This window comes from Ailuropoda melanoleuca, chromosome 14 (assembly GCF_002007445.2).
Source record: "Ailuropoda melanoleuca isolate Jingjing chromosome 14, ASM200744v2, whole genome shotgun sequence".
Taxonomy (NCBI): Eukaryota; Metazoa; Chordata; class Mammalia; order Carnivora; family Ursidae; genus Ailuropoda; species Ailuropoda melanoleuca.
The window spans coordinates 85,399,036-85,425,296 of NC_048231.1; the positions used below are offsets into that span (position 1 = coordinate 85,399,036).

The 26,261-nt window shown below is 36.8% G+C and overlaps 1 protein-coding gene across 3 annotated transcripts in view; it reads left to right on the forward strand.

The window, feature by feature from the left end:
- Positions 1–26,261, forward strand: part of DCC (DCC netrin 1 receptor) — a 1,087,479-nt gene that overhangs the window by 954,982 nt on the left and 106,236 nt on the right. For 2 of the 3 annotated variants that reach the window (XM_034642890.1, XM_034642891.1), the window contains exons 16-19: positions 5,853–5,948; positions 11,297–11,529; positions 16,261–16,399; positions 21,660–21,767. In XM_034642890.1, coding sequence (XP_034498781.1) covers positions 5,853–5,948; positions 11,297–11,529; positions 16,261–16,399; positions 21,660–21,767 — 576 coding nt within the window. The remainder of the gene's footprint in view (positions 1–5,852; positions 5,949–11,296; positions 11,530–16,260; positions 16,400–21,659; positions 21,768–26,261) is intronic. The other variant, XM_034642892.1, reaches the window with a different exon arrangement.

Consider the following 26,261-nt stretch of genomic DNA (forward strand, 5'->3'; position numbering starts at 1 on the left):
AACACACAATAAAGATGCCAATATCACAACATAAAAGGGGTCAAAGCATTATAGCCCACTGTCCACTGTTATCCAATAACTGAGTAATATTTTTGTTGTTGTTTAGGCTGATTCAGTTCTGGATCGAGCTTTGTGGGAGCATGAAATATTCCTGTTACTTCTTAGGAGATCCAGGAGCATTTGGATCTTTACAGAGGCCAGAGGAAGCTCAAAAGATGTTAATGAGCAGGTAGACTATGAAGAACATAAAGGAAAGATGATTTTTTTTCATAAAAAGAAGAGGAAAAGGGTAGACAAAAAGATTGTAGAGTTGACCTAGGTCTTTCATTTCCTTGGTAATTCTGTTACTTTAAAAAAGTCAATGAACTTACCTGATCCTTAAATGACTAACTGAAAACAGGAGAAGACCAGACTGAATCATCTCTAAGACCGCTAGCTCTGATGGTATTCTTATACCAGTTACAACTCCATTGCAAATCCATTTCCCTTTCCCAAGGCTAAGCCATTAGCAGGTTTTATTTAAATTAAAGCTAGGTCTCCCCTCAGGTGTGCATAGCATAGTTGGGATCTGTGGAATTTAGCAATTTGTGTAATTCATTAATCCAACAGCTAAGGAATTATAAAACTCCAGATTCTTAGCCAACATATCCCATACCATGGCTAGAGATCAAGTGGAAGAAGCTATCATTACTCAGATCATCGAGACTTATAAGCAAGCGTCAGCACTGAAATGACATTTAGCTCACATTTCCTATGGGGGAGAGATTAAGAAATGATGAATACTGCTCAGGAGCCAGAGAGCACCTAGATGAGGTGCACATGTTGTTACAATTCAGATTGAGATAAAAATTCAAACTAGTAAAATGAAAATGAACCAGTTAAGATACATTTTTTTTTGAAATTTTATTTATTTGAGAGAGAGTGTGTGTGCACGCAGACCAGCAGGGGGAGCAGCTGAGCGAGAGGGAGAAGCAGGCTCCCCGCTGAGCAGAGAGCCCAATTTGGGGCTCATCCCAGGACGGAGATCATGACCTGAGCTGAAGGCAGACGCTTAACAGACTGAGCCACCATTTCCCTCTTAAATGAGAAATAATATGCACTCCAAAAGACAGAAAGCCAATAGTACGCAAATGTTGCAGAGGCTTTCAGAGCGTGTTTTCTAAGCAGGTATAAGCCGGGCCGCTGGGAGGGGGGGAAAGAGTGGTGAAGGCATGAATTCAATGTCTCATAGACCATACTATAGGGAGCTTCAGCTCTTAACTCTGAGCAGGAAGTGAAGAGCCTCTGATCAAATCAGACAGTCTTCACTCTGAATTCCAAGTGGAGAAGTCAGCATGAAAAAATCTTATTTAATTACTTTGTATAAATGAGACCTGCTTTATTATTTTATTGCACCCTCCTTACTTCCTTAGTATAGTTCCTAATTTGTTGCTGTTGACCTTATGGTTGACATGTTGACTAAGGAAGCCCAGGCTTTGTCATTTATTTTTCCATGAATATGTGTAGATTTGCATGCATCTGTGTGTATAGGAATCTGAGGTTACAGATTTGTGGCTTACCTTGCATATGCTGAAGACTGCCTTCCATATGCTAATATCATCTTGGAGTGGTGGCTCCTTTCCTTAGGTGAATTACTTAGAGGAATTACTGTCTAGCACCCTCTCATATCCTGTGACTAAATCTCTTCCCCCCCTCTCTCTTTCTACCTCTCTTCCTTTCTCCTCTTCTCTCTCCTTCGGATTTAAAAAGTAAAACCAAACCAAACAAAAATCAAAACCCAACTCCCAAGCATATGACTTTTGGAATTGCTGACCTCTCTCTCACTCTCTTGATAAACAAATACATAGATAAATGCAAATATGTGCTATATGTGTATTATGTGAAACCAAATGCAATTTGACCCACAGAAAGGCAATTTTATGGAGCTTGACCATAATGCAAATGTTTACATTGTAGTTGTATAGATAAATCATGTTTGAAATCAGGCTTTGTCTCCACTCCAATAAGTATAAAGGATGTTTCCTAGGTAGAGAAGTATTTTTGCTGACCCATCTAACTGTATTTTTGACATACACCTTTTTCCTGAGATTGTTTTCTACTTCCTATCATCCTTCTATCTCTAAATACTACCCATACCTTCAAACCCTAGTACCAAGTCCATATCTGCCAAGAAGTCTTAGATGACCCTATCCCTCACTTATTTTCCAGGCCTCTGAACTCACATAGCAGTCACAAGTTGTATCACACACTGTACTGGTTAATTTTATGTGGTCTTTCATTGTTCATTGTTTTCTCTGCCCAGAATTATGTATGATTGTAAGCTGACAGTAGAGGTCCATCTTTTACATATGCTCCAAGTGCATTTAGCACTTGCTGACTAATTACTTTCTTATTAGTAAACTAGGTTGACAGCAAAAATTAATAAATAAACATCCCCTCTTTAGGGGAAGCAATTCACTTAATAGAAGCCCCTTGACTACATTAAACATAATTTTATTTTATTCCTCTTGCTATATTGTGGCTCTCGTGTCATCGTGGTTTGGAATGTCAATATCTCGAATGCTAATATTTGGGTCACATAAAATCTCATGAAGAAAAAGCCATCTAATCAATTTTCAAAGAATACTCCCTGTCAGAAATAAAGCCACTCATTTTAAAAACTTTTTTAAATTGTAAAATAAAAGACAGATACAGAAAACTACAAGCAACAAATATATAGCTTAATGAATTATCATAAGTTGGACTTGAACTATTTCTTTGCTCTATTTCCTGCAAAATGGCATTTGGATCTAGAGGTTTAACCAGACTAAGTAGGTTCGGTCCCTTGGGAAGACTCTAGAAGGAGTGTGTTCTTTCTTTAGAAGATACCTAAAGCCTAGGTTTCTCTGTTTGTCTTAGCAATCATGAATGCTTAATGCCCAGATCCATTTGTTCATTGGGGTACAAAATACTAATATTTGAATTCCATCATTGAGTTTTTACTTGTTAGTTGGAATAATATTATAAGTGTATGCTTCCCCTCACATGCTGTGTGGTTACGCAGTTGTAGAGTTTATTTAAGAAAAACATAATAAATATTTGATTCTTGGGGTGCCTGGGTGGCGCAGTCGTTGAGCGTCTGCCTTCGGCTCAGGGCGTGATCCTGGCGTTATGGGATCGAGCCCCACATCAGGCTTCTCCACTATGAGCCTGCTTCTTCCTCTCCCACTCCCCCTACTTGTGTTCCCTCTCTTGCTGGCTGTCTCTATCTCTGTCAAATAAATAAAATAAAATCTTTAAAAAATAAATAAATAAATAAATAAATAAATAAATAAATAAATATTTGATTCTTTACCTGGTTTTCAAGATAATAATTTCATTCTCTGTCAACCTCAGAAGTGACCAACTTTTATTATTTTTAAAAAATATCTTTATGAACTCGTGCATCCATGTCTATTTGTTGGGTTTCAATTCATTGCAACTCTTACCTTTATTGAAGCTCAGATTGTCTTCATCTTTGGTCAGTGGAGCCTCTTTGATTTGATTCCTGAATCTATTTGACATGAGCCTTTTAGTCTTTGGTTGTTTCCTTTCTATCTGGTTACATCAAGATGTTTCAGGCTCAACTGATATGTGTCCTACCTCAGACCAAGAATCAACCAGTTTTACAAGAACCCCTTGTTTTTTGCAGTGCAAAGAAAAAAAAAATTTTCAAAATCCCAATCTGGGCATTAGGGGTACTTGTTATTGACGATGTCTCTAGACTTCTTCAGTGGATAGAACTAGGACAGACATAAAATGGCTTTTGAGTTTAAACTGATTTTCCGATGAAATTTTAGGAACTAAGACTTTACATACCTCTTTCGTTTTACATCACTATGTCCTTTCATCCACACTAATCTTCTGGTTCTCAAGGACACAGGAGATGATAGAATTATAATTTCTCATGATTATTCATTTGCTTTATCCCATATTACATTAGTCTCATAATAACATAATAGTAGCATCACCATCAATAATAATTATTGAAACATTGATTTGTGCATACACTACCTCTATTTTCCCTTAGTTTTGACTTATGATTATAGGATAGCTACAATAACAGAACATGTAGACATTACAAAATAAAATTTCCCCCTTTTAACTCTCACTTACTCTTAGTTCCTAACATTCATTGTTCACCAGTTTACTATTGGGGTATCTCTCCTGGTCATTTAGGAGCTCATTTCTCAGTAGTTCAGTAGTTCTCAGGATCACAGGAGCAATACTCTGTCATTGCTTGTATGTCGACCACAGCTTGGATGTGCCATTTATATTTAACTTTTGTTAACTATAAAATCCTTGAATCACTTTTTCTTACCTTGGATATCTCAAATACATTACTTCAGCTCCTTCTGGCATAAAGTGTGGTTGTCCAAAGTATGATTTTTAACTCAGCAAAAATTTCTTGCATTACACTTTTTATTATTTGTCCTGTTCCCTTTCTTTGGTTTTCCTCCTCAAGGAGAACTATTGCTCGTTGGTTAGACCTTTCTTCTCTTCTATTCATCACTCTCTCCCGAATTCTCTTTTACTCTCTCTGAATTTCTTTTTGTTTGTTTTTCCTTGTGCTTGTTTGTTCGTCTAGTTACTCTTTATTTTTAAAATTATTTTTTTATTTAGTCTTTCTTGAGTTATACCACCTCCTTTCTGAGGGTTTTTTTTTTTTTCTAATTCTGATTTATGTTACTCTTGTATATCTGGCATTTAATTTTCCTAATGTTGTTTAGCTCATTTAGAAATAATAAATTTCAAAAGTTTGATATTCTTTTCTTTTGTATTTTTTATCTCTTTTTGGGGATATGCTTGTCTATAGGAATGGTATTCTCCTCGGTTTATTTTGTAAAGTATTTAGCCTCAACTGATGTTTGTTGCTTGCTTTCTTTCACATGACCTGTTTCCCTATGTTCCCAGATGTTCAAATAGCTTTTCTAAACACACAAAACTCCCTCTCCTGTTGTTTTCATTAGACCAGAGCTGAGGGCTCAGCAAACTGTAGCCTGTGGGTCACATCTGGCCCAGGTCCTATTTTTGTTTGAACCCCCTGAACTAAGAACAGTTTTTACATTTTTGAACAGTTGCAAACAAACAAACAAATGCAGGTGAATACATGACAGAGATAATATGGGCTGCAGAGCTAAATATTTACTATCTGGGTGTTTTACAAGAAAAGTTGGCCCACTCTGATATGCACTAAAAGCTATATGGTAACTTGCTTCCCGAGTTTTCATGACTTTCTTCTCTTCTACTTTTATCTGGACTTTCTCTTCCCTTCATTTCTGTTGCTTCTGTCTGTTCAAATTTTAACTCTGTTCCCAGCAGTTTGTCCCCTGTGTATGTCCTGTCCTGGAGAGGAGATTTTGCAGGCTAGTTTTGAGTTTTATGTTTACTATCCTCAGATTAGCCTGCTGCATTTTCTAGGATTAGCTGATGATTATTTTAGAATTAACCTGTTCTGAAGCTTAATGCTTCTCTCTGATTTCTCCTATGCAGATGCTGATAACACACAAGTCCTAAGGTAGTTGGCGGTTTGTCCACATGCAATTGTATTTCGGGGTTTGAGAGTGTAGCTCATCACCTACTTTTGTTGTAATTGTCCAAACGCTTGTGGTTGTGTATCTAGTCATTCAGTCTCTTTTTATGTGGATATTTAGGAAGATTAAAAATTGTACTGTCAGCACTGCCACTTTCTTCCCAGAATCAAACTCACTCATTTTTAAACAACAACTTACTTAATAGATCATATTGAATTTTATTGCAGTAAAATGTTTACCCTGGATATTTCAGTACACTAAATAAATCAACGTGTTTATTTTCTTTCTGTTTTTCTCCAGAGTCAAGTTCCCATTATGTAATCTCCCTAAAAGCTTTTAACAATGCAGGAGAAGGAGTTCCACTTTATGAAAGTGCCACCACCAGATCTATAACAGGTAAGCTGAAATAGTTCATCCTCCAGTGTCTGAGTTGTGGTGGGAAAAAACAAAAACAAAAACAAAAAACCTAAAGCAAAATAAAACAAAATACAAAGGAAAAAAACAAATAAACAAAACATATGTAGTCATGTTCTGAGCCTTGAGTGTTATGTGTGCATGCATATTTGTGTATATGTGTATATACACATACACATACATAGTTCATTATTTTCTTGGTGTACAAAATTAAGTGAGAGGAAGTCAGTCTATAAATTAGTATGTGGACTTAGAGAATATAGATGTCTCCTTCTCTGTCTTCTCTCAGTAGCTCATATTTCGGTGGCCTGATACCACTCTTCATTCTCCTGAGCATCTTGTCTCATCTTGCAAATCAGTGCAATTGAGGCAGGAAAGTTTCTGCACAAAAGCCACCAAATACCCAAATGGCCACTTGCTTCTCTACAGAGGATCCTTCAAACTAATATGACAAGGAAGGGCCAACCTCCTGGAACTGATTTGGACTAGGCTACGTCAGACAGGTGGCCTTTTCCTGAGCCAGGCCTATAGGTCATCCCAACAGTGCCCAGAGCCTTATGACGTTGAAAGGACTGGCTGCTTCCAGGGTTTCACACCTCTAGGAATTCTTATGTGAGTTGGACCGTAAAAGCAGCACACAAGAGAAAAAGAGCCCAAGGTACTCAGAAAGGAATGGGTAAGACAGTGAGATTCAGGACATTTACAGAGACAATTTGTGAGCAAGGCTGGATTTACTCAAAAATAGAATAACTACCACCCCTGGGGGGGCTGTTCAGAGTCACTGGAAAGTCACACAACCATCCCCAATAGCCTGATGTCTGAAATCTGAAAGTAAAACCCAAGAGGTCCATCTTCTTAATAAATTCTTTGATCCTGGCTCCTTTCTAAACCTACAAGCCTCAGACCTCATTTAACTCATCAGTTAGTTTCACCTTAATGAGAATAAAGGATCTGAGAGCAAGACTTCACGGCGAACTCTAAAGAATATGGAAAACTACTGGGTGCCTGAGTATGAAGTCCTGACAAGGAGGAATAAATCAACATAGAATAAATAGTGGGATCTATGACTTCTGTTACATCCTAAATTTATGTAAACTTTGTACAGTTTTTTTCCAAACCCACGAACTCCACTCATGGACTATCTTGAGAATACACAGCTGTAAAGTGAATTCACAGTTGTTAACATGATGGTTTCCGAATATACCATCACTTAATTGATGTCAACCAGATTTTCTTGTAAGGCAAAGTTGTTGTCCCAGAGTTTGCTTGAATCTTTGGCTGCTGTTTTCAAGTCTATGATCTGCCTAAAATGGTACACAAAATTTCGGGTATGTGTCAGTGTATTCAGTTATCTGTGGAGACACTATGGCTCTCTCGTTGTATTATCAGAAGGGCTCATGTCTCCCCGAACAGGCAAATAAGAAGTATCACCCAAGAGAATGTCTACTATCAAACATACAATGTCTAAATAAGTTGAGGCATATGGAGGTCCAGAATAGGAAACCATGAGATAACATGAGGGAGGGTGTCTAGAATTTTCACTTCCCCTTATTTTCTTGTTCCGCCAGCAGCAGGGTTCTTTGAGAGATAGCAGGCCACTTTAGCTGTACTTATCCTTTCCATAATTTGTATTTAGTAAGCCATCTCTTCCTGTCTATGATAAAAGATGTTGAGCACCTGCTCACCAATGTGTCCTTGAGCTTGTGATCAGGCCACACAAATTATACTATGGCTAGTCTTTCCAAACACTACTTTCGTACCAAAACTAAAACCTACAAAAAAGGGACACTCAGGTGACCAAAAAAAAAAAAAAAATTTGATTTTGAGCAGAAAGCTGTAGTAAAAGTAAAGTTTACATAAACCGAAGATAAGCTGTTCACAAAGCACCATTTGGGACATTAACTTCTGCCTTCAGTTTATTGTCATTCTTTAATCCTTGGCATATGGCATTCACAGAATAGTTTCTAAAACACCAGTGATCCATAAGACTATTTCTTCTCTGATAGGACTCTAATCCTAATGGATCTCGGGGAACGAATGGATACCAAAAGTTGGAAATTGTGTGAGGCATTTTCTTATTGAAGTAAAGTCAGTAGGGGATTGAAGAGGAATGAATAAAACCAGTCCTTTCTAAAGTGAAAGCATATACTTTTCCTGAATGTGGCAGACTTATTTTATTGTGTTTCCACCACATCATGGAGAACAAAGGGCAAATAAACGGAATCAAAGGTTAAGGTTCTGGGAGAAATTCTATCAATAAATGTGTCGTAGTGCCACAGAGAAGACATTCTCTGTCTCTGAGTTCTGCAAGTAGTCCCATGAGCAGACTTGGAAGAGGCCAGGATAAAGTTAATAACAAATCAGAGGCAATAAATGCATCAGGCTGGAGTAAGTACCAGGCCGTGATGCTTTCCGCAAACACCTGCTCTTAGGTGGAGCCTCATCCCTCGGGCCTCATCTCATCCTGAACATATTAATATTAGAGCTGAGGAAAGTTTCCCCAGGTCAAATGGGAATGTTAAGGGTTTTACTTTTGCAGTAGAGCTTTTTAGTTCTTATTGTTGCAAGAACAAGACATTTTGAGCCTGGAGAAGGGAAGAAGGCAGGGGAATAAGGTGTGTTGTTTGAATTTGTTTATTCTCAACTGTTTCATCAATGTCTGAATGAAGTATAATCCAGCCATGTAAAATTATGTCATTGTTTTGAACTTTAGTGTGTGAACTGAAAATTCATGAACTCTTACCAAAATATTTATTAGGAATTGAATAGGCTTCTCTTCTTAGCAAAAGGTTTGAGGCTATGTTTTGTCTTTTTAATTTTTAATTCATTTAGTGTTTACTCTTGAATATAACCACTGCAAATCAACAGCTAGAAGGCACCTGAAAACTGGAGAAAAGTTATTTAGCAGCAAAAAAAAATTTTTTAACAAAAGAATGCTTTTAATTTAACTACTCAGTTTCTGTGCTGAGAGAAAGATAATTAGCAGTGTATGTAGTGTATACGTATTTAGAGCAGGGCTCGCTACCCGCTGGAACAGTCTGCTTTGTTGGAGAAGCTCTGGATCTATACTCTCCAAGACGATGGATTGGCTTATATGGCCATGGGATACTTAAAATTGGCCCATGCCACAGAGGAAGTGATTTTTAAATTGCATTTAATTTTAATAATTTAAATTTAAATTGTCCGTGTAATTAGCGGCTCTTGTACTAGGCAGTACAGATCTAAAGGAGATGGCAAGTAGAATGACAAGCCATTCCTGAACACAGATTCCCTAAAAAAGTCAAGAAACCTTGGCCAGGGACAGAAATTCATAAATTATGTTAAGTCCATAGATAAATACCAACAAGCATGACTTGAAATTTGAGGGACGCATTCTGGAACTAAGACTCCAAGAAACTCCACAAGTCATGGAAAACAGACTATTGTAAAACCCAGAAACAGCCAGATGGAGGGTTAGCATTCCTTGAAGTAGAATCACGGCTTTTCAAAACCTTATACATGGCACCTGTGACAATTATTAAATTCACATCGGTTTAAAAACCAGGTTAAGCAAAGAAACAACAAATGTGGTACAACACATTCTGTAGGCTGGGCAAAAAAGAGGTTTGTGAATCAGAATAGTCTTCCTGTGTGCATAACTTTGTTCTTGGAAAGTCCGCTAAGAATAGAAACAAGGGAGGCACCACCTGCTTCAGTTTGCCCAAAACACCTGTCACCGATGCACCAACCTGATGACTGATCGGGATCCTCCTGGAGGCTCTTCAGCTCCCCCTTCATCATTTCATAAATCCATTTGGGTTTAAAGGAGCCCTTAATAAAAAGACACGTCAAAGGAAATGTGGAAAGCCTGGGCTCTGTCATTAAATTTTAAACACACATTTTTCTTTCTCTCTCTTTCTCTTTTTTTTTTCTTTCCTTTTGTTCTGTTTTTGTTTTCAGGTTTTATATTTTGCTCCAAAGACCACAGCCCAGTAAACTACTAAATAATTCATTGGAAAACAGAGCGATGAGTAGGGGATAGGCATTTGAAATACAGTGGACAAAGTGAAGTAATCATCAAAACCAGCCAGCAGCTGCTGTGCTTGGAACTAGGCTATTTAAAAATATAAACTCTGTATGTACCCTGCCTCAGACACTCTACATCTTAGCAGGTCAGCTCCCCAAATGTCATCATATGCCCAGCCTGAGGGCTTTTTTTTTTTTTTTTTTTTTGGTTGGTGAGAATACATATGACATGATTTAAAGGTAAAATTTCAAAAACTGAAAAGTCTTAGGTATAAAATAAAAGCCTCAAAATTGGACTTTTACTATGGCCACAAGATAAACTCTTCCGATTCTGATATCCGCAGCATAAAAATGATATACATATAAAATTTTTCTAGAAAATTTTCGAAAACCACACGTCATCATGCAGGCTCTGATTATGTTAATCAGGATCAAAGCCTGTGTGTACCTCACACAGTTCATTCCGTCTCCCCAGTCCATAACGTAGTCTTCCATGGAACTTGACATTTTGGAACAAGTAATATAGAATAGAGGTAGGCTTTAAGAGCCTTAGTTAATTACTCTGTGGGAAAGTGGGTAAAACAGATACTTCCATACTTTCTTTAAGGATTTCAGTCCAAGACAACCTGCCACGCCAAGTGCTAGGAGAAACCTACTTATCAACCATATCACTGGACCACACGGACCATGGACTTGGTCTGTCTGGCTTTACACAATCATAGCCATAGACGGATTGCTGTAGACCACAGAGCCCTTTGGGCTTTATTATTTGTTTCTTGCCTAAACAATATTTATGCAGATATAAGCTGAGCAATAACGTAAGCATTAGAGAAACCAAATCAAGTTAGAAAAGGAGAAAAATGAAAAAAACATAAAAAACAGATATTGGATAGCTATTTATTTCCTTAACAGGAGGAAATAAACCAGACACTCCTTTTGATCTTGTTATTTTAAGTTATCTGTATAGTTATAAAGCTGAGAAGTTCCAGACTAGACCTTTTAAGAAGCAATGTGCAACACTCCAAGAAGAAATAGACTTTTAAAATATATAGCTAGAAGTGACCACCAAAAGTGGAGTTGATAAAACCACTATAGGGAAATGAGTGAATTACAGAAAATAGTTATTTTTGTAATATAGCAATACTGTTTCTAATGAGTTTTCCGATTGAATTAATTGTATTTTTTTCTGTTCTTCTCATGTTCCCTTTCATCATTATTGCCATGCATTTAACTCATTGTGACGTGTTACCACTGATATTTATTTTTTTAACTCTTTTATTTATGTCTTTATTTGTTTGTTTCATTTGGCGGGTTTTTAAACCCAGATCCCACTGACCCAGTTGATTATTATCCTTTGCTTGATGATTTCCCCACCTCGGTCCCAGATGTCTCCACCCCCATGCTCCCACCAGTAGGTGTACAGGCTGTGGCTCTTACCCACGATGCCGTGAGGGTCAGCTGGGCAGACAACTCTGTCCCTAAGAACCAAAAAACATCTGAAGTGCGACTTTACACTGTCCGGTGGAGGACCAGCTTTTCTGCGAATGCGAAATACAAGGTGAAGTTCTAATTGATAGTGTAAAATTTAAAATGAATTGTCATTTGCTTAATACGTTGTTTTAAATGCTTCCTGGACTTTCGTGAGTCATTTCGCTGCAGTGGCACTAAATGGAAAACAAAGCATTTTAATAACTCAATATCTAAAATTAGAATGGGAATGATTGCGTCTTAGGAAGCAATTCTAAGGCAAGGTAGAACAACATCAAGAAATGCAAAATGTTATTCTAGTTCCACCAGATGCTGTGTTTGTATGAATGATTTGATTCTGTACAAGGGAATGCCATTTTCCTTTGAAAATAGCAGGGCTCCACATTCATTTTCGGGATAGATTTTCCTTTTCATTTGGAATCAAGATGGACACCAAAGGCAACCCTGTTAATGTTACAGAGACCCGTTTTATAGTGCATATGCCCAGGAACACAGCTGGAAGATTTTGTTATAAAGTCCTTAGAAAGCACTCTGAGCTGTTAGCATCTACTTCCTCAGTTAGCCTTGAAACACACTCATGTGGTAAAGAAAACCATAGTGCACACTTCCCTTTAACTAATAGGAATTAGACCAACCCCTTTCACTGAGTCATCCTACAACCCTGCTAAGAGCTCGGTAGAGACAGGTATTGGAGGCCTTGTCTTTACTACTTTTAAATCCCTGTCATCCAGCCTTAGCAATGCCAGGAAATAGTCATATACAGGGACAATCTTGTTGCCTCCTAAGCCTGCCGCAATGTTAGTATATACAAGCAACCCACAAAATGTGGTCTAAAATGAGAAAATCAGCAAGTGACTATCAAGTACCTACTAGGTACCTAGAACTGTACAGATTATAGAGCACTTACACACAGTTTCATTGTTGCTAATTAACATATTACTTATAACTTTGGAATGAGTAAGACACTCAGTTCCATTGATACACTTCGAAGAATTCATAAGTTATTCAAATGAGATAATATATGAAAACACATTGAAAACAAAGCTTCACAAGATGATGATTTGGGTGAAGAAGATAGTTTTAAAAATAAAATCATACTTGTTACCCAGTAACCAAGGAACCAATAGTTCAATCCTGGCCCTCCAGCTTCAGATGACCCTTATCTGAGAAGAGAAGATCCCTTCTCTTTACCACTCCCCTCGGGTAGCTCTCAGAGAGAATTTGAATCTCCTGATATTTTATCCAGTGTTCTTTCCACTAAACTGCCATCTTGCTTAATCTAGTGTGTAGCCATTAGTGATTTCAGGATGACAATTTCCTTTGGGGTGTCTGACTCTAAAGACCCTGGAGATAAAGCCAAATCCCACCAATAATATTGTAAATCTGCCTCTTTCTTCCTGTAGGCATGCTGGATCTGCTTCTAGTCTCTTTCATCTTTTAAGTGGTATAATATTCACATCTCATCATAAATCAGTTTTCAGTTGAAACCATTTTAAAAAGCTTTCTTTGGTACTGTCACCCTGCTAGGTCAGGTATTTGGAAAAACTCTCCAGGCAAGTCCAAACAGTATCATTGATATAACATATGTTTTAAGTACCCTATCCATCTCCTCGCAGTATTAGATTTAAGACTCAGCAGAACGATAAATAAAGATAACATTATCAGATAAGACAACCAATGAAACATATGAGAACATTAAAAAAAAGTCTCTCTTTATATACAGATTGCCCAATTCTAAGTTTACTTTTAAAAGACTACTTTAAAAAATTTTATGCTCATAATTGCTATACTTTGGTGATACATTCATTTCACAGAATGGCCATGGGTACTTTGCCAGTATGTGAAATGTTCTGAAGGACAGTGATTGTTCTCTGCAGAATGGCTTAAGTTCCAGAATTTCTTGAGGCAAATTATTTCGGTTGAATAGTTAATACAGCAGATATGGAATTATTGAGGCTCACAAAGAATGCCTGTAAAGTAAGACTCAGCCCCAAAACTAGTCCTTATAAGCGGACACTGATTTCTTTCACGGATTGAAGTTTGGGAATAGAAAAAAGATTTTAAATGTTTCTCTTCCCACCATCTTCCCCAACCTCAGGCTTTCAGTTCGTAACATTCTGTCCCCCTTCGTATACACCCACACTCTACATCCTCACCCTGAGAAGAAGAGTGTTGGAGGAAAGGCGGGGTAAGTTGGATAGCAAGGATAAATACAGACCATATCAAGTCCACTAGACTGTAATACAATAAGCTTACCTTTTACAAATAATGGTAATAGAATGCTTTGGTTTTACATTGTGAACTTCTCAAACTACCTTCATAGCTATTACTTCATCTCACTCCCCAACACCGCTTTATAAGGTAGGCAGAACATATACAAGATGGGGGGGGGATAAATACATGGAGTCTAATGACCTCAGTGCAAGACTTGGCTTTGCTGTGTCCTGCCATGCCATTGAACTTGCTCGATCTCATTTTTCTCATCTATATGATTGGAATACTCACATATACTGTAAAAAGAGTAAGATTTTCCATAGTTGAGCATGTGTGTAGATCCCTTTATGAAGACATCAGTAGGTTGTATAACTTAAAAATTTTCCTATGAAACTACAGCTGGAGCGCAGGTGACCTAATGGCATTATACAAGGCTATTGCCACCAGGAGTACCTTTCTACTTCGTTTAATCCCAAATCAAGCCATATTACAGACTTTTATATTTTGATTGTCTAAAACTCTGTTTTGGTTTTCCTTATCAGAAGGAGGAATTTTCTGTAATTTACTTTCTATTGAAATGGTTAATCACATGATGTTTTACATAATTTTCTATGTGAAATACATTCACTGAGTATTGACTAATGCTTACCAGATAAATCATGGCTATTACAGAAGATACAAAGTTGTGTAAGACTCAGTCATGCCCTCAAGATACTTAGAATTCAATAGGGAACTTAACATATGCCTAAATTTATGTATCACATTAGACAATGAATGAAATACTGTAGCTTACATTTATTTAATAAGTTCCCTGGACCAGATACTATGTTTTACTTTACAGACACTTTAAATAATGCTAGGAGGTCAGTGCTATGGTTATCACCATTTTATGGTTGAGGAAGTTGAGGCTCAGAGAGGTAGGAACTGTTGTATTCTGTACTCACAAAAATAACTGGCGATGATTTTCCAAAGTGCTTCTAGGCTAATGATTTATTCTGAGCGATAACCTTCCATGAAGTTCCTGAGAAAGCCCAGTGAATTCATGGTATTTACAGAATTCACGTGTGTTTTTCTGAAACACAAACAAGGACAGGATTGCTTACTGGCTTCCCAAACGCCAGTGATGTTTATCCTCAAAGAAACTAGTTTTATAAAAGTATGATCTTTTCCTCCTAGCTGAAATATTTCCCGTTGTCCCATTTCTCCTCTTATTTCCATTTCTAAGACTTAGAGGTGTTCATGATAGTGAGGGAAGACAGGGTTGGAAGTTATATTTCAGCCTGTCAGATCCTACCTGCCCAGGTTGTGTTTTATTTGATGAAATTCTATCTTCCTGAGTCTACACAGTACTTTTACATTTACTTAGGGCCCACGTTTTTACAGCTATTTTAAAGAAGAGCTTCTGATAGATGTTTATGAGGTCATCACTTTAATAGGATGGATGGGCACATCATCAAAATGTTATTAGTACAGTTAAATATTTATTTGGTTTTATAATGAAATATAGGATTTTCATACCTATAATCTAAGGATTCATAGTAGAATAAAAGAGATACACTACACTACAGTAGTATAGAAAGAGAGGTGTGATAGGAAGAGATAGGTGGGGAAAAAGAGCTTTCCTTGATTTTCTAAACAGAGATATATAACAAATGTAATAAATATAAAAGTGAAGATAAATATTAAATTTTGGGAAAAGATCAATATCTAGATACCAAGCATAAACTGATACTTAGAAGAGGTATAAATAGGCAAAATTTGTCTGATCATATGGAAAATATTCATTAACCTGGAAGATTAACCTGTTTTTTTCTTCATTACCATTTTGATCTCTTGAGTAAGCAATAAAAATAGGTACTTTATTTTCTACTAAAATATCTTTAACCTGCTATTCAAAAGACAAAGAATGAATTCAAAAGACAAATAATACTAACACAATTATAATCTTTTAATACTTATCCAATTTGTTGTTCCCTTCCTAATCAATTGCTCCAGTGACCACACTTAAATGTGTGTTTAATGTGAACTTTGCATAAAAAGAAGACCACACAATACAACATTGCTTTTGTTTATTTTCTTTATAGTAGCCAAACAGATTCTGGAATCACTAACATTTGTGCTATAAATAACAATAAATAAATAAATAAGCAGTAGATCTCAAAAAAATTAATTTTGTTACTAGTGGAAAATAATCATGATGATCTATTTAAAATATATAAATTAAAATTTCTGGAAAAAAAGATTTTGATTATTACAAACAAAGTTAAATTCAGGGCAGATTAGCTTAAAAATGGAATTGACAGAAGCAAGCAGAATTGGACCTGACTCAGTGGTTATTGCCCTACTTGGGAAAATTGATCAACTACCACTCTGAACAACACTGCACCTGATTTGATCCGTCATGTTTTGGATGTACAACCAGCCAGTGTAAACTGGTTGACAGAAAGTTGAGCCCGTGCTGTGTCCTAGGTTTATGCTATTTGGAAACAGACTCCTTGTTTGTTATTTGGTCATCTCTTTACATGCTTTGACTTACCAGGTTGATAGAGTTCATCTTTTTCTCTTTGCTTATTCCCCACTGGTACAGTCAGAAGACACAACATCTCTGAGTTACACAGCAACAGGCCTCAAACCCAACACAATGTATGAGTTCTCGGTCATGGTAACAAAAAACAGAAGGTCAAGCACATGGAGCATGACTGCCCATGCCACCACATATGAAGCAGGTATGTAAAGAGACCCTTGCTTCCAAATTTCTACTTTTGATGGTGTTTCCCAGATTTTGTGGGAGTTGGAACATATGTGCACCATGATGGCTAAGTTACGCCTTATCCTGAAGAAAATATTTTATACTCCGTAGTTCAAAGCACTTTTATATCTAGTATTATCCTCCCCACTCTAGAAAAGAAGAAAATGAGTCCCCACTGGTTTGAATAATCTGGTTTTAATCTGGGCATTAACTCTGGAGATCTGAATATAAATCTTTTTTTCAATACCTTCAAGTAAAGGCAGAAGTCCATGCACTGAACTCTGTCCAAAACATTTGAGTCTTTGATCAGCAAGCAGTTATGGTGGGCATTTACTTTTTTGGGAAGAAATTAGGTTACAATGCATTAGAACCATAATCATATTGATGTTTACCATAAATAACCCCAGCTGGGTATGGAAAGAAGTTTCTGGGTGGTTATGATCACTGCTTGGAAATAAGACAATGCCATGGAAAAACCTTCATGCAATTTGAAATAGTTCAAATCACAGGAAAATGTAACTCACTGTAAATTTTACCAGTCACATTTACTATGGATCGTAAATGCTGAATTCATAACCTTAACAGATATGCAGTGCACTTGGCTTTTACAGTTCACAGAAATTCAACATCTGAAGAATACGGGGTCTAACCTGCTGTGTGATTGGTTTCATGGTAGTCTACTTAGGGGTAAACTACACCACACATTTCCAAATTAAAAAAAATACATACCAATAAAACTCTCTGGTAAGTTGAATTTCTTTTTCCGTTAGAATTTGTCCCATGGCATTGCAGTTCATTTATTCCAAGCTACTATCTTAACTCAGGGAGTTCACTGTTAATATTTTATACATTTCTGTAGATACTTCTTTCTGTAAGAAGTTTTCTAGTTTGTCTGATTTAATTTCAGCCTTCTTCTTTTTTTATCTTCTATTTTGCATGTTTACATATATTACATATATTATGTTTATATATATTAACTCTTTCTCCTAGAATTCTGCCCTAGATGCCAATATTCGTAGCTTCTTAGGAAGAATAATGCTGAATGGGTTATATCCTATGGGGAGATTAAGGGCCCTGCTCTTCCTTTTTACTTAAAAGAAGATGAAAGGAGTTAAACACAAACCAGTAAGACATTTAGGTCTTGCCTGAGTGAAAGAGAAGGAACAGTAATTTCCTCTTAAAGCAAGCAAATTCATTCATTTTTCCCTCTCATAAACATAAAGTGCACCCTAACATCTGGCTGGATAAAATATATCCTATTCATTTCTCATCAACTGCCTAGCCTTGTAGGGACACCAACAGTGAGACCCATTGCTGACAAAAAGATATTAACTGCTAGAGAGGGGCTAGTAGGAAGGTGATTGTCAAAACAGATAATGATCTGGACAAAAGTGTAAATAGCATGTGGATGAGATCCCTGGGTGATGATGAGAAGCAAGAAGTAATTCACAAGTGTCTGCAGACTTTACAGCTGTGAGAAGGAAATGAAGTGAATGAAATAATCCTAGGTCTGCTTCCAATCCTGCAGTAACATAAGACTGTGTGGAACTGCACAGTTATGCGCTTGTGCTGAAATTGCTTGTGATAAAGGTAAGAGTGGTTAGCAAATCCTTGAAATAAAACATTTCATTCTGTCCAGGTGATAAATCCTTCATTTTATTCTAGTTAAGTAAAATAGAAAAAAAATGGAAAGACACCTGAAGTAATACAGAAAAAAAAGCCAAAAGTCCTGAAGTAACATAGGAAATACAACCACAGAGTTTTGGCCAAGTTGGAATCTGAACAAACAGGTCCTGGGATAAATTTTGTCTGGAAAAATAAAGGGAAGTTTCACAAAAGAAATAATAATTGATGGGGCGACTGGGTGGCACAGTGGTTAAGCGTCTGCCTTCGGCTCAGGGCGTGATCCCGGCGTTATGGGATCGAGCCCCACATCAGGCTCTTCTGCTATGAGCCTGCTTCTTCCTCTCCCACTCCCCCTGCTTGTGTTCCCTCTCTCGCTGGCTGTCTCTATCTCTGTTGAATAAATAAATAAAATCTTTTAAAAAAAAAAGAAATAATAATTGAGCAATGGCCTGGGTGGGTCATCAGGTACCCATTCTGGGGACTTCAGAGGAAAGGAGCAGCATGTACAAAAGTACACAAGCAAGTATTAGAAAGATGTCTTCTATAGACATTATGAATGGTTCAGAGTGAGTGGAGCACAGAATTCATTGGACAACAAGGGGAAATGAACCTGTAAAAGAAAATGCAGTAAATTCCAGGGACTTATATTTATTATTTGTTATTTATTTACATTTATAAGACTTTATTTATTTATTTGAGAGAGAGAGAGAGAACAGGCAAGAGAGTGAGCAAGAGAGAGCAGGAGCAGTGGGGGAGGGGCAGAGAGAGAGGGAGAAGCAGACTTTCTGCTGATCAGGGAGCCCAACTCAGGGCTGGACCCCAGGACCCTGAGATCATGACCTGAGCCAAAACCAAGAGTCAGATGCTTAATTGACTGCACCACTCAGGTGCCCCTCTTATTACTTGTTGTTTATTTACATTTACTCCATAGAAAATCGGTAGTCAGTAAAGAATTTCTGAAAGGTCACCTCCAGGCAGAACCCGTGAGATTGGAGAGGAACAGACCAGAACCATTCTGCTTGACTCAGTAGGCATCCCTGAGGTCGTGGGGGCCACATTTCTGTCCAAATAGTGTGCCGCTCATATGATATTTGAACTACGGATTCCAATACCAGAATCTCTATTCACCAACATTCACAGGGCTTGAGGAAAAAGAAGAACTTGCACATCACCTAAAATAGATTAGTTGTTAGATTGGTTTTTTTGAAAAATAACCACCTCTTCGGTGCATTATTTTGCTATGTGAAGTTGAAGTCATTTCATCTTTTTTGACCACCATAACAGATTCAGTGAAGCAATCTAATCATCACCATTTAACTATTTTCTTTTTCTTTTTTTTTTTAAAAGATTTTTTTTAATTTATTTATTAGACAGAGATAGAGACAGCCAGCGAGAGAGGGAACACAAGCAGGGAGAGGGAGAGGAAGAAGCAGGCTCATAGCTGAGGAGCCTGACGTGGGGCTCGATCCCATAACGCCGGGATCACGCCCTGAGCTGAAAGCAGACGCCCAACCGCTGTGCCACCCAGGCACCCCTTAACTATTTTCTAAATAAGCATCAATTTGAACTTTAACCTAGTTAAGAAAAAACAGATTGTTCTGACTAGTTAGAAAGACAGATCTTTTTATTACTTCCATAATCGAACAATTCCTTATTACGCTTGGTATAATATGCTAAGTCAATTTGTGACCATATATTACCTTCCTATCTATGGCTTAGGAAATATCTTGAATGAACTCTTTATGAGAATAACCCTTCCCAAGGTAGTTGCCTCTTTGGTATTTTGCTACAACAAATCTTTTCCTACAAGAATGTCCTTGTTCTTCTCTCATTAAAACCATACACATATGCAGTTTCTTTACTCAGGATTCAACTACACTATACTTACGTACACTCCGTCTTCTCCTTCCTTTTTTTTTCCCCCTTACTTTAAACATATTCAGTACCTTGTTAAGATATTATGATTAGCTACAGCTTTGGTTAACCTGGAATGCTAGTGGCTTTGAGAATCAGGGCATTGGAAATAAAATGTTATGATCCATGGAAATATTTGGTGTCTCCTCCATTTAAAACTATATTCAGGAAGAGAAATGGAAATAGGGTTGCTGAGATTCTGCATGATAGGGCCAACAGAAGAGCCAAAGAGAATGGGAAGAGGGAAGAGTTCAGAATTAGGACCAAGTTGTATCTATCTCTCGTAATATAGAAGCATTCTTATGCAGAGATCTGGAAATTCCTCCAGAACCCAACCATAGAACTTAATTAGACAGGTTCTGAAATGTCCCATGTCAAACTAAAGGTAATGAAGAGACTGTCAATAAATAACTTGGCGTATTATGCCTTGCCTAGAAGGAAAACTCACTGCATTTCAAAGCATAGTGAGAAAGCTGACCTAAAGAAGCCTAGAAGGTACTGGACTGGCTTGGCCAGTTTACTGCCACCTTCAAAATATATTTAAAATTTTGTTGAGCACAATGTAGGAGGAAAAATAATTTTCTCTTTCCTTTTCTAGGTCCTTGGCTGAGACCCTGCTGTAATAAAAGATAGATTAACAGCAGAAAAACAAACAGGAGTTTAATAACATGTATACCTCCTGGATACATGGAGGATACCCAGGAACACTGAGTAACTCCCTGAAATGTAACTCCAGCTAAAAACAAAGAATTCATTGGGGTTTGGGAGCCAGTTATAGAAGGTTTTCAGGCAAATCACAATAAACAACTGTATCGTTATTATGCAGATTTAAGTTCTTGCCTTCTCCTTAATTAGAGTTTCTAGAGATTTTATCATTCTCCTCTTCCTGGTACAAAGAAGGAGACACTCTTATAAATACAAATTTCTCTTATAAAAGGGTAACATCTAAGTTTTCAGAGCTTTTCCTGTGTCTACTGTTTCTTAAAAATAATCAGCCTAAAATTATCATTATGCCAAAGAGGCATATTCTGGTCTCTTTCAACAACACTTGGAAAAAGTAGCTCTAAGACCCTCATGGTCTCATGCTTTCTCATTCCATGCCAGGCTGATACTAAGACCTTCACAGGTTGCTTACCTCCTCTATTTTCAAATATTCCTTTGCCTTCTTGCTAAAAAATATCTAGTATGTTTACCTAAGCAAGGTGTTTTAACCTGCATTTAAATTCATTCTTTTTTCTTCTTCTTCCTGCTTTTAAAAAAAATATAGAATTAGGTGACACTTTTGTTTTAAAATCCTACAATTGTAACAGGACTGTGTCTCTTGGAGACATGTAGCCATCAATCTCACTAAGTATGTGTACATTTCTTTGTTCTTATAATGATTCTTACATGTTTAGTGTGGCGCTCCCTTGGAAATATCCGTTACACTTTTCTCCTCTGTATTCATGCATATTCTGTTCTCCTCTCTATATTTACATCTTTGGAAGTCATTTAACTTCCATGGAAAAACATTCATTTCTATATATTTGTTTGGTTGCTTGTTTAATTAAAATACTTGAAATAAATCATAAATGGTAAGATCAGCATGATACACTGCGTGATGGATTCTGAGTGTCAACATCGTGATTAGAAGTCCCATAAATGTCTGCCTTCTTTCACATCCAATGACAAGGCCTTGTCTCTGTTTCATCTCGCAGCCCCGACCTCTGCTCCCAAGGATTTGACAGTCATTACTCGAGAAGGGAAGCCTCGCGCTGTCACCGTGAGTTGGCAGCCTCCCTTGGAAGCCAATGGGAAAATTACTGGTAAGCATCTCTGCTTTACTTCCAGCATTGCTTTGCTTGGCCCGCAATTGCTTACCCCATGTGCATGGCTCATGCCTTCTGCGTATTAGTTTTCTGTCCCAGCATCTCAGTGGACTTCCCAACCCTCTCTGATTGTCTCTTCTTGCCCCCCACTAACTATGAAATTTCTAATGATACCTACAAATACATGCACATACACATTTCATTTGAGTTGCTTCCCGAAGGATGTACATTTCAATTAGTTCAGACCTTTTGTTTTTCATCTTACGGAGCATTAGGACAACCTTCTAATGGAATGTCTCTGAGCATAAATGACTAAAAAGAAGCCGGTTGTTTGGCAATTATAAAATACAAAAGACACCTAATGACCATGTATTTTTGAATGGCACATACAAAGAAGGTTTGTCTGGGGGTTTTTAGTTTCTCACTTAGCTTTTAGCTTCTTACTTAAATCATAAGGTTCGTAAAATACTTAATATTGACTGACAGAAATTGAACTTAATGAATATTTCACAGTGACAGATTTTATTTTGCCAAATATTGCTGATAACATCAATGCCTAATTAAAGCATCCATTAGAAGCCTGTAATGTTAATTTAGTATGAAAAATATAATGGAGTTCTATCAGGGATTTTGCATTTAAATGATCACTTTAGGCTTTTAATAGATGTCTCCATAGCATATAATTATTATGAAAAATATTGTATAACTAAAAATGTGCACATTATAGTCTAATTAACTTGAACCATTGGGTTACGCACATGTAAGAGTCACTCCTTTTTCTTTTTTTTTTGCATACAAGAAGTGGATAGCACTATTATAAATTAACAAAGTAATTCAGTCCTTCTGTGATAACAGAGATAAGCACAGAAATTATAGTTCGGATGGCACACTTACTTTGTGTGAGTTACTTTCTGAATTTTCCAAAATGAAAAGATAATGTGAAAATTCCAAATGTGATTTAAATTTAAGCTGAAGACTTGTTTTCTCTAGGAAATTGTTCTGAGTGCAATAGCAAACAGAAATTTCATTTGAGCTGACAAATATGGAAAAAGAAGAGGGATATTAAATCTCCCCAAAATTGTATATCCTTAGTTGTCACTCTGCCAGGCTTTTTAAAACTGAGGCTGGCTCATTCCAATTTTCTTTTTCTTTTTCCCCTCAATGTTATGATTTATTTTCATTGGTTCTATTTCAGTACTTTTGTAGACTTTGATTTGTTTACATGATGACTTTTTTATTATGTTATAAACAGTAATTTATAAGTGTATGGTAAATCAATAGATAATAAGTTTAAGAAGAAAAAAAACAGAATAGAAGTTGTCTAAATAAATGTGAGTTCTGATGGAAAAAATATATTTTTTGGTAAAGGATCAAATAAGCCATATACTACCCAAATTCTCCTCTCTTATTTAAATAAATCTCATCTAATAGTCAATGTAAACAATAGAATGTGTTTTCACCTCTGGAAGAAGCTTAGTTTTGCTTTTTGAAGAAAAAAAAAGGAAGTCTGCCCCATATTAAGAAATGCAAATGAATCGAAGCAATAAAATGCCATGTGCCAAAATCTCAGTGCCTGGATAAGAAACCTCCTCCACGTATTTTATTTAGAGTTGTATGTTCAGTATCCCTTCTCTCACAATGGTACAGTAGAAGTATGGGAAGCAATACTTTTTACCTTTAAGAGCCTGGCTCATTTATTAAAACCAAACTGTTATTGTCAAGTTGAGATATTTTGACTCAAGTCAACAAGAGCAAATGCTAAGAACTCTTTTTTTTATAATAATATTTTTTATTATATTATGCTAATCACCATACAGTACATCCCTAGTTTTTGATGTAAAGTTCCATGATTCATTACTTGCTCTTAATACCCAGTGCACCATGCAATACATGCCCTCCTTAATACCTATCACCGGCCTATCCCATTCCCCCACCCTCCTCCCCTCTGAAGCCCTCAGTTTGTTTCCCAGAGTCCATAGTCTCTCATGGTTCCATTCCCCTTTCTATTACCCCCCTTTCTTTTTCTCTTTCTTCTCCTACCAATTTTCCTACTTCTTATGTTCCATAAATGAGTGAAACCATATGATAATTGTTTTTCTCTGCTTGACTTATTTCACTTAGCATTATCTCCTCCAGTCCTCCATGTTGCAGCAAATGTTGAGAAATCATTCTTTTTGATGGCTGAGTAATGTTCCATTGTATATATGGACCACATCTTCTTAATCCAGTCGTCTGTTGAAGGGCATCTCGGCTTCTCCCATGATTTAGCTATTGTGGACAATGCTGCTATGAACATTGGGGCATATGGCCCTTCTCTTCACTGCGTCTGTATCTTTGGGGTAAATACCCAGTAGTGCAATTGCTGGATCATAGGGTAGCTCAATTTTTAACTTTAACGCTAAGAACTCTTAAGACAACTTCTCTTGCATATATATTTTGATTCTTCCACTCAAATTACTTCCAGAAAACACGATGATAAAATATTCAAAATGCCATATAGCAGAGGGCCCAGATTTACAACACTCAGTTTCTCATTAAAGTACAAAGGAAACAGGAGCTCTTTTCCAGTGTGTCAGAGCATGTGTGTGCCTATGTGGAAGAAACACATTTATATTTATATATATTTATATTATTATTAAATATATTTATATATTTATATTTCTTTGTTTAACCACGTCCCTGCATGTACATAGCTACAAAGCAGGGTGGTTAAGAACCCAAGCTTCTGAGGGAGATGCCTAGGTAAGTTAACTTTCCTAAGTTCACTTTCTCATCTATAAAATAAGGATAGTCATAGAACCTCTTTTGTAGAAGGTAATAATGAAGTGCTGAGAAAAGTCTCTGATGTCCAGTGAGAACTAAAACAAATGAACTATTATTATTCCCATTTGAAATCCATCTTAAGGTGAGGCTTATTAATGTACTCTGCATAGAAACCGGATCGTCAATTTGTAAATATATATACTTCAAAAAGATGAAATAAAAAAAGAAGACAAAGAAGGAGATCTAGATAATGCCAGGGCTTACATTACTTGATTATAAACTGGCAGTTTAGGAATTTGGACTGACATTTTCGGGAGAGAATGGCTCGGAATGAATTAAGCAATCCTTATATGCTTGGCATCCTGCTAAGCACTTTAGTATTATGAAGTGATCCTATCTTCCTGTTATTCCATGTTGAAATGAAAAGATGAGGGGTTTCTAGGATTAATAACTTCCCCAAAGTCAAATAACCAAGAAGTAACAGAGCTGGGATTTAAAACCCATGTTCAGACTCTTCACTATTACACTATGTTTTGCTCCAGCTTATTAGTATTCAACTAGTCCGAATCAGTGATTCTTAACTGATTTATGATTTAATTTATCTGAGGAAGGATTGAGCATGCTATATCTTAAAAGCTCCCCAAGTGATTTTAATGTGCAGCTAGGGTTTTGAAACATTGATCTAAATAAATGCAGCATCCAACATTATTTATGATCAGAGACCAACATAGTTAGAAGAGTTAGGTCTTCAGAGATTGTCTCCTTATCAGTACTATCCAACGGATAAGATTATGTTATCTTTTTTGTGTGTGACATGTGATACTCTAATCCAATTCCCCTTTCCTGAAATTCTCTTCTTTCTTGACTTTTTAAAGATCACCTACCCACTTTTCTTCCTAATTTCAGCCTACAGCTTCTCAGTCTTGTTAGCGGACATTTCTTCCACCTGTTTCTTAAGTGGATCTTTTTAGTTCCTTTGTTACTTTCTCTGACAAAGTGTGTATAGTATAGCCAGGGCTTCAGTGAACACAAATTTATGTCTCTGAAATCTGTGTCTCCATCCAGGGAATTCTAAATGCACATATTCTACCTCATATTGTACATTTCCATTCGCCTGTCTTATTGGTACCTCTTTCTATTCCCCAATCCTTCTTTCTCTCCCTTCTTCCTCTTCTTTTCTTTTCTTTTTATTTTTTTGTCTGTTTGTGGGGCTTTTTTGTTGTGTTTTTGGTTTTGGTTTTGGGTTTTCTTTGCCTATCCCCCACTACAGCCAGCCAAATAATGTACTATTATATTCTATAATAGGTTGTAAGACCATCTGGGATTGTGAACCCAGATGGGCACTCACTGCAATCACATGGTCTAAATATTCTTAGTCCCATCATATAAAAATTTTTCATGTTTACCCAGTTGCAAAAGTTGGAAATTTAGCCATCTAGACTTTTTTTCTCTATGTCCTCTTCTCATATAATCAGGAGAGAAAAATCTAAATGGTCATAATACAGGGCTGAAAATTCTATGAAAACAAGTTTCAGATTTTGTCAATGCTTTCTCTTCAGTGTCAATATTCTTGACACTTAGTAGGTAATAAATATTGGTGTAGTAGAATAATCATTGATTGTTATTAAATCTATTGTTTGACTTGAAATCAAAGTTTCAGGTCTTCCAAATATAATACTTCCTTAAACTTTACTAATATTAAAAAAGAAAGAAGGGAAAAAGGAAGAA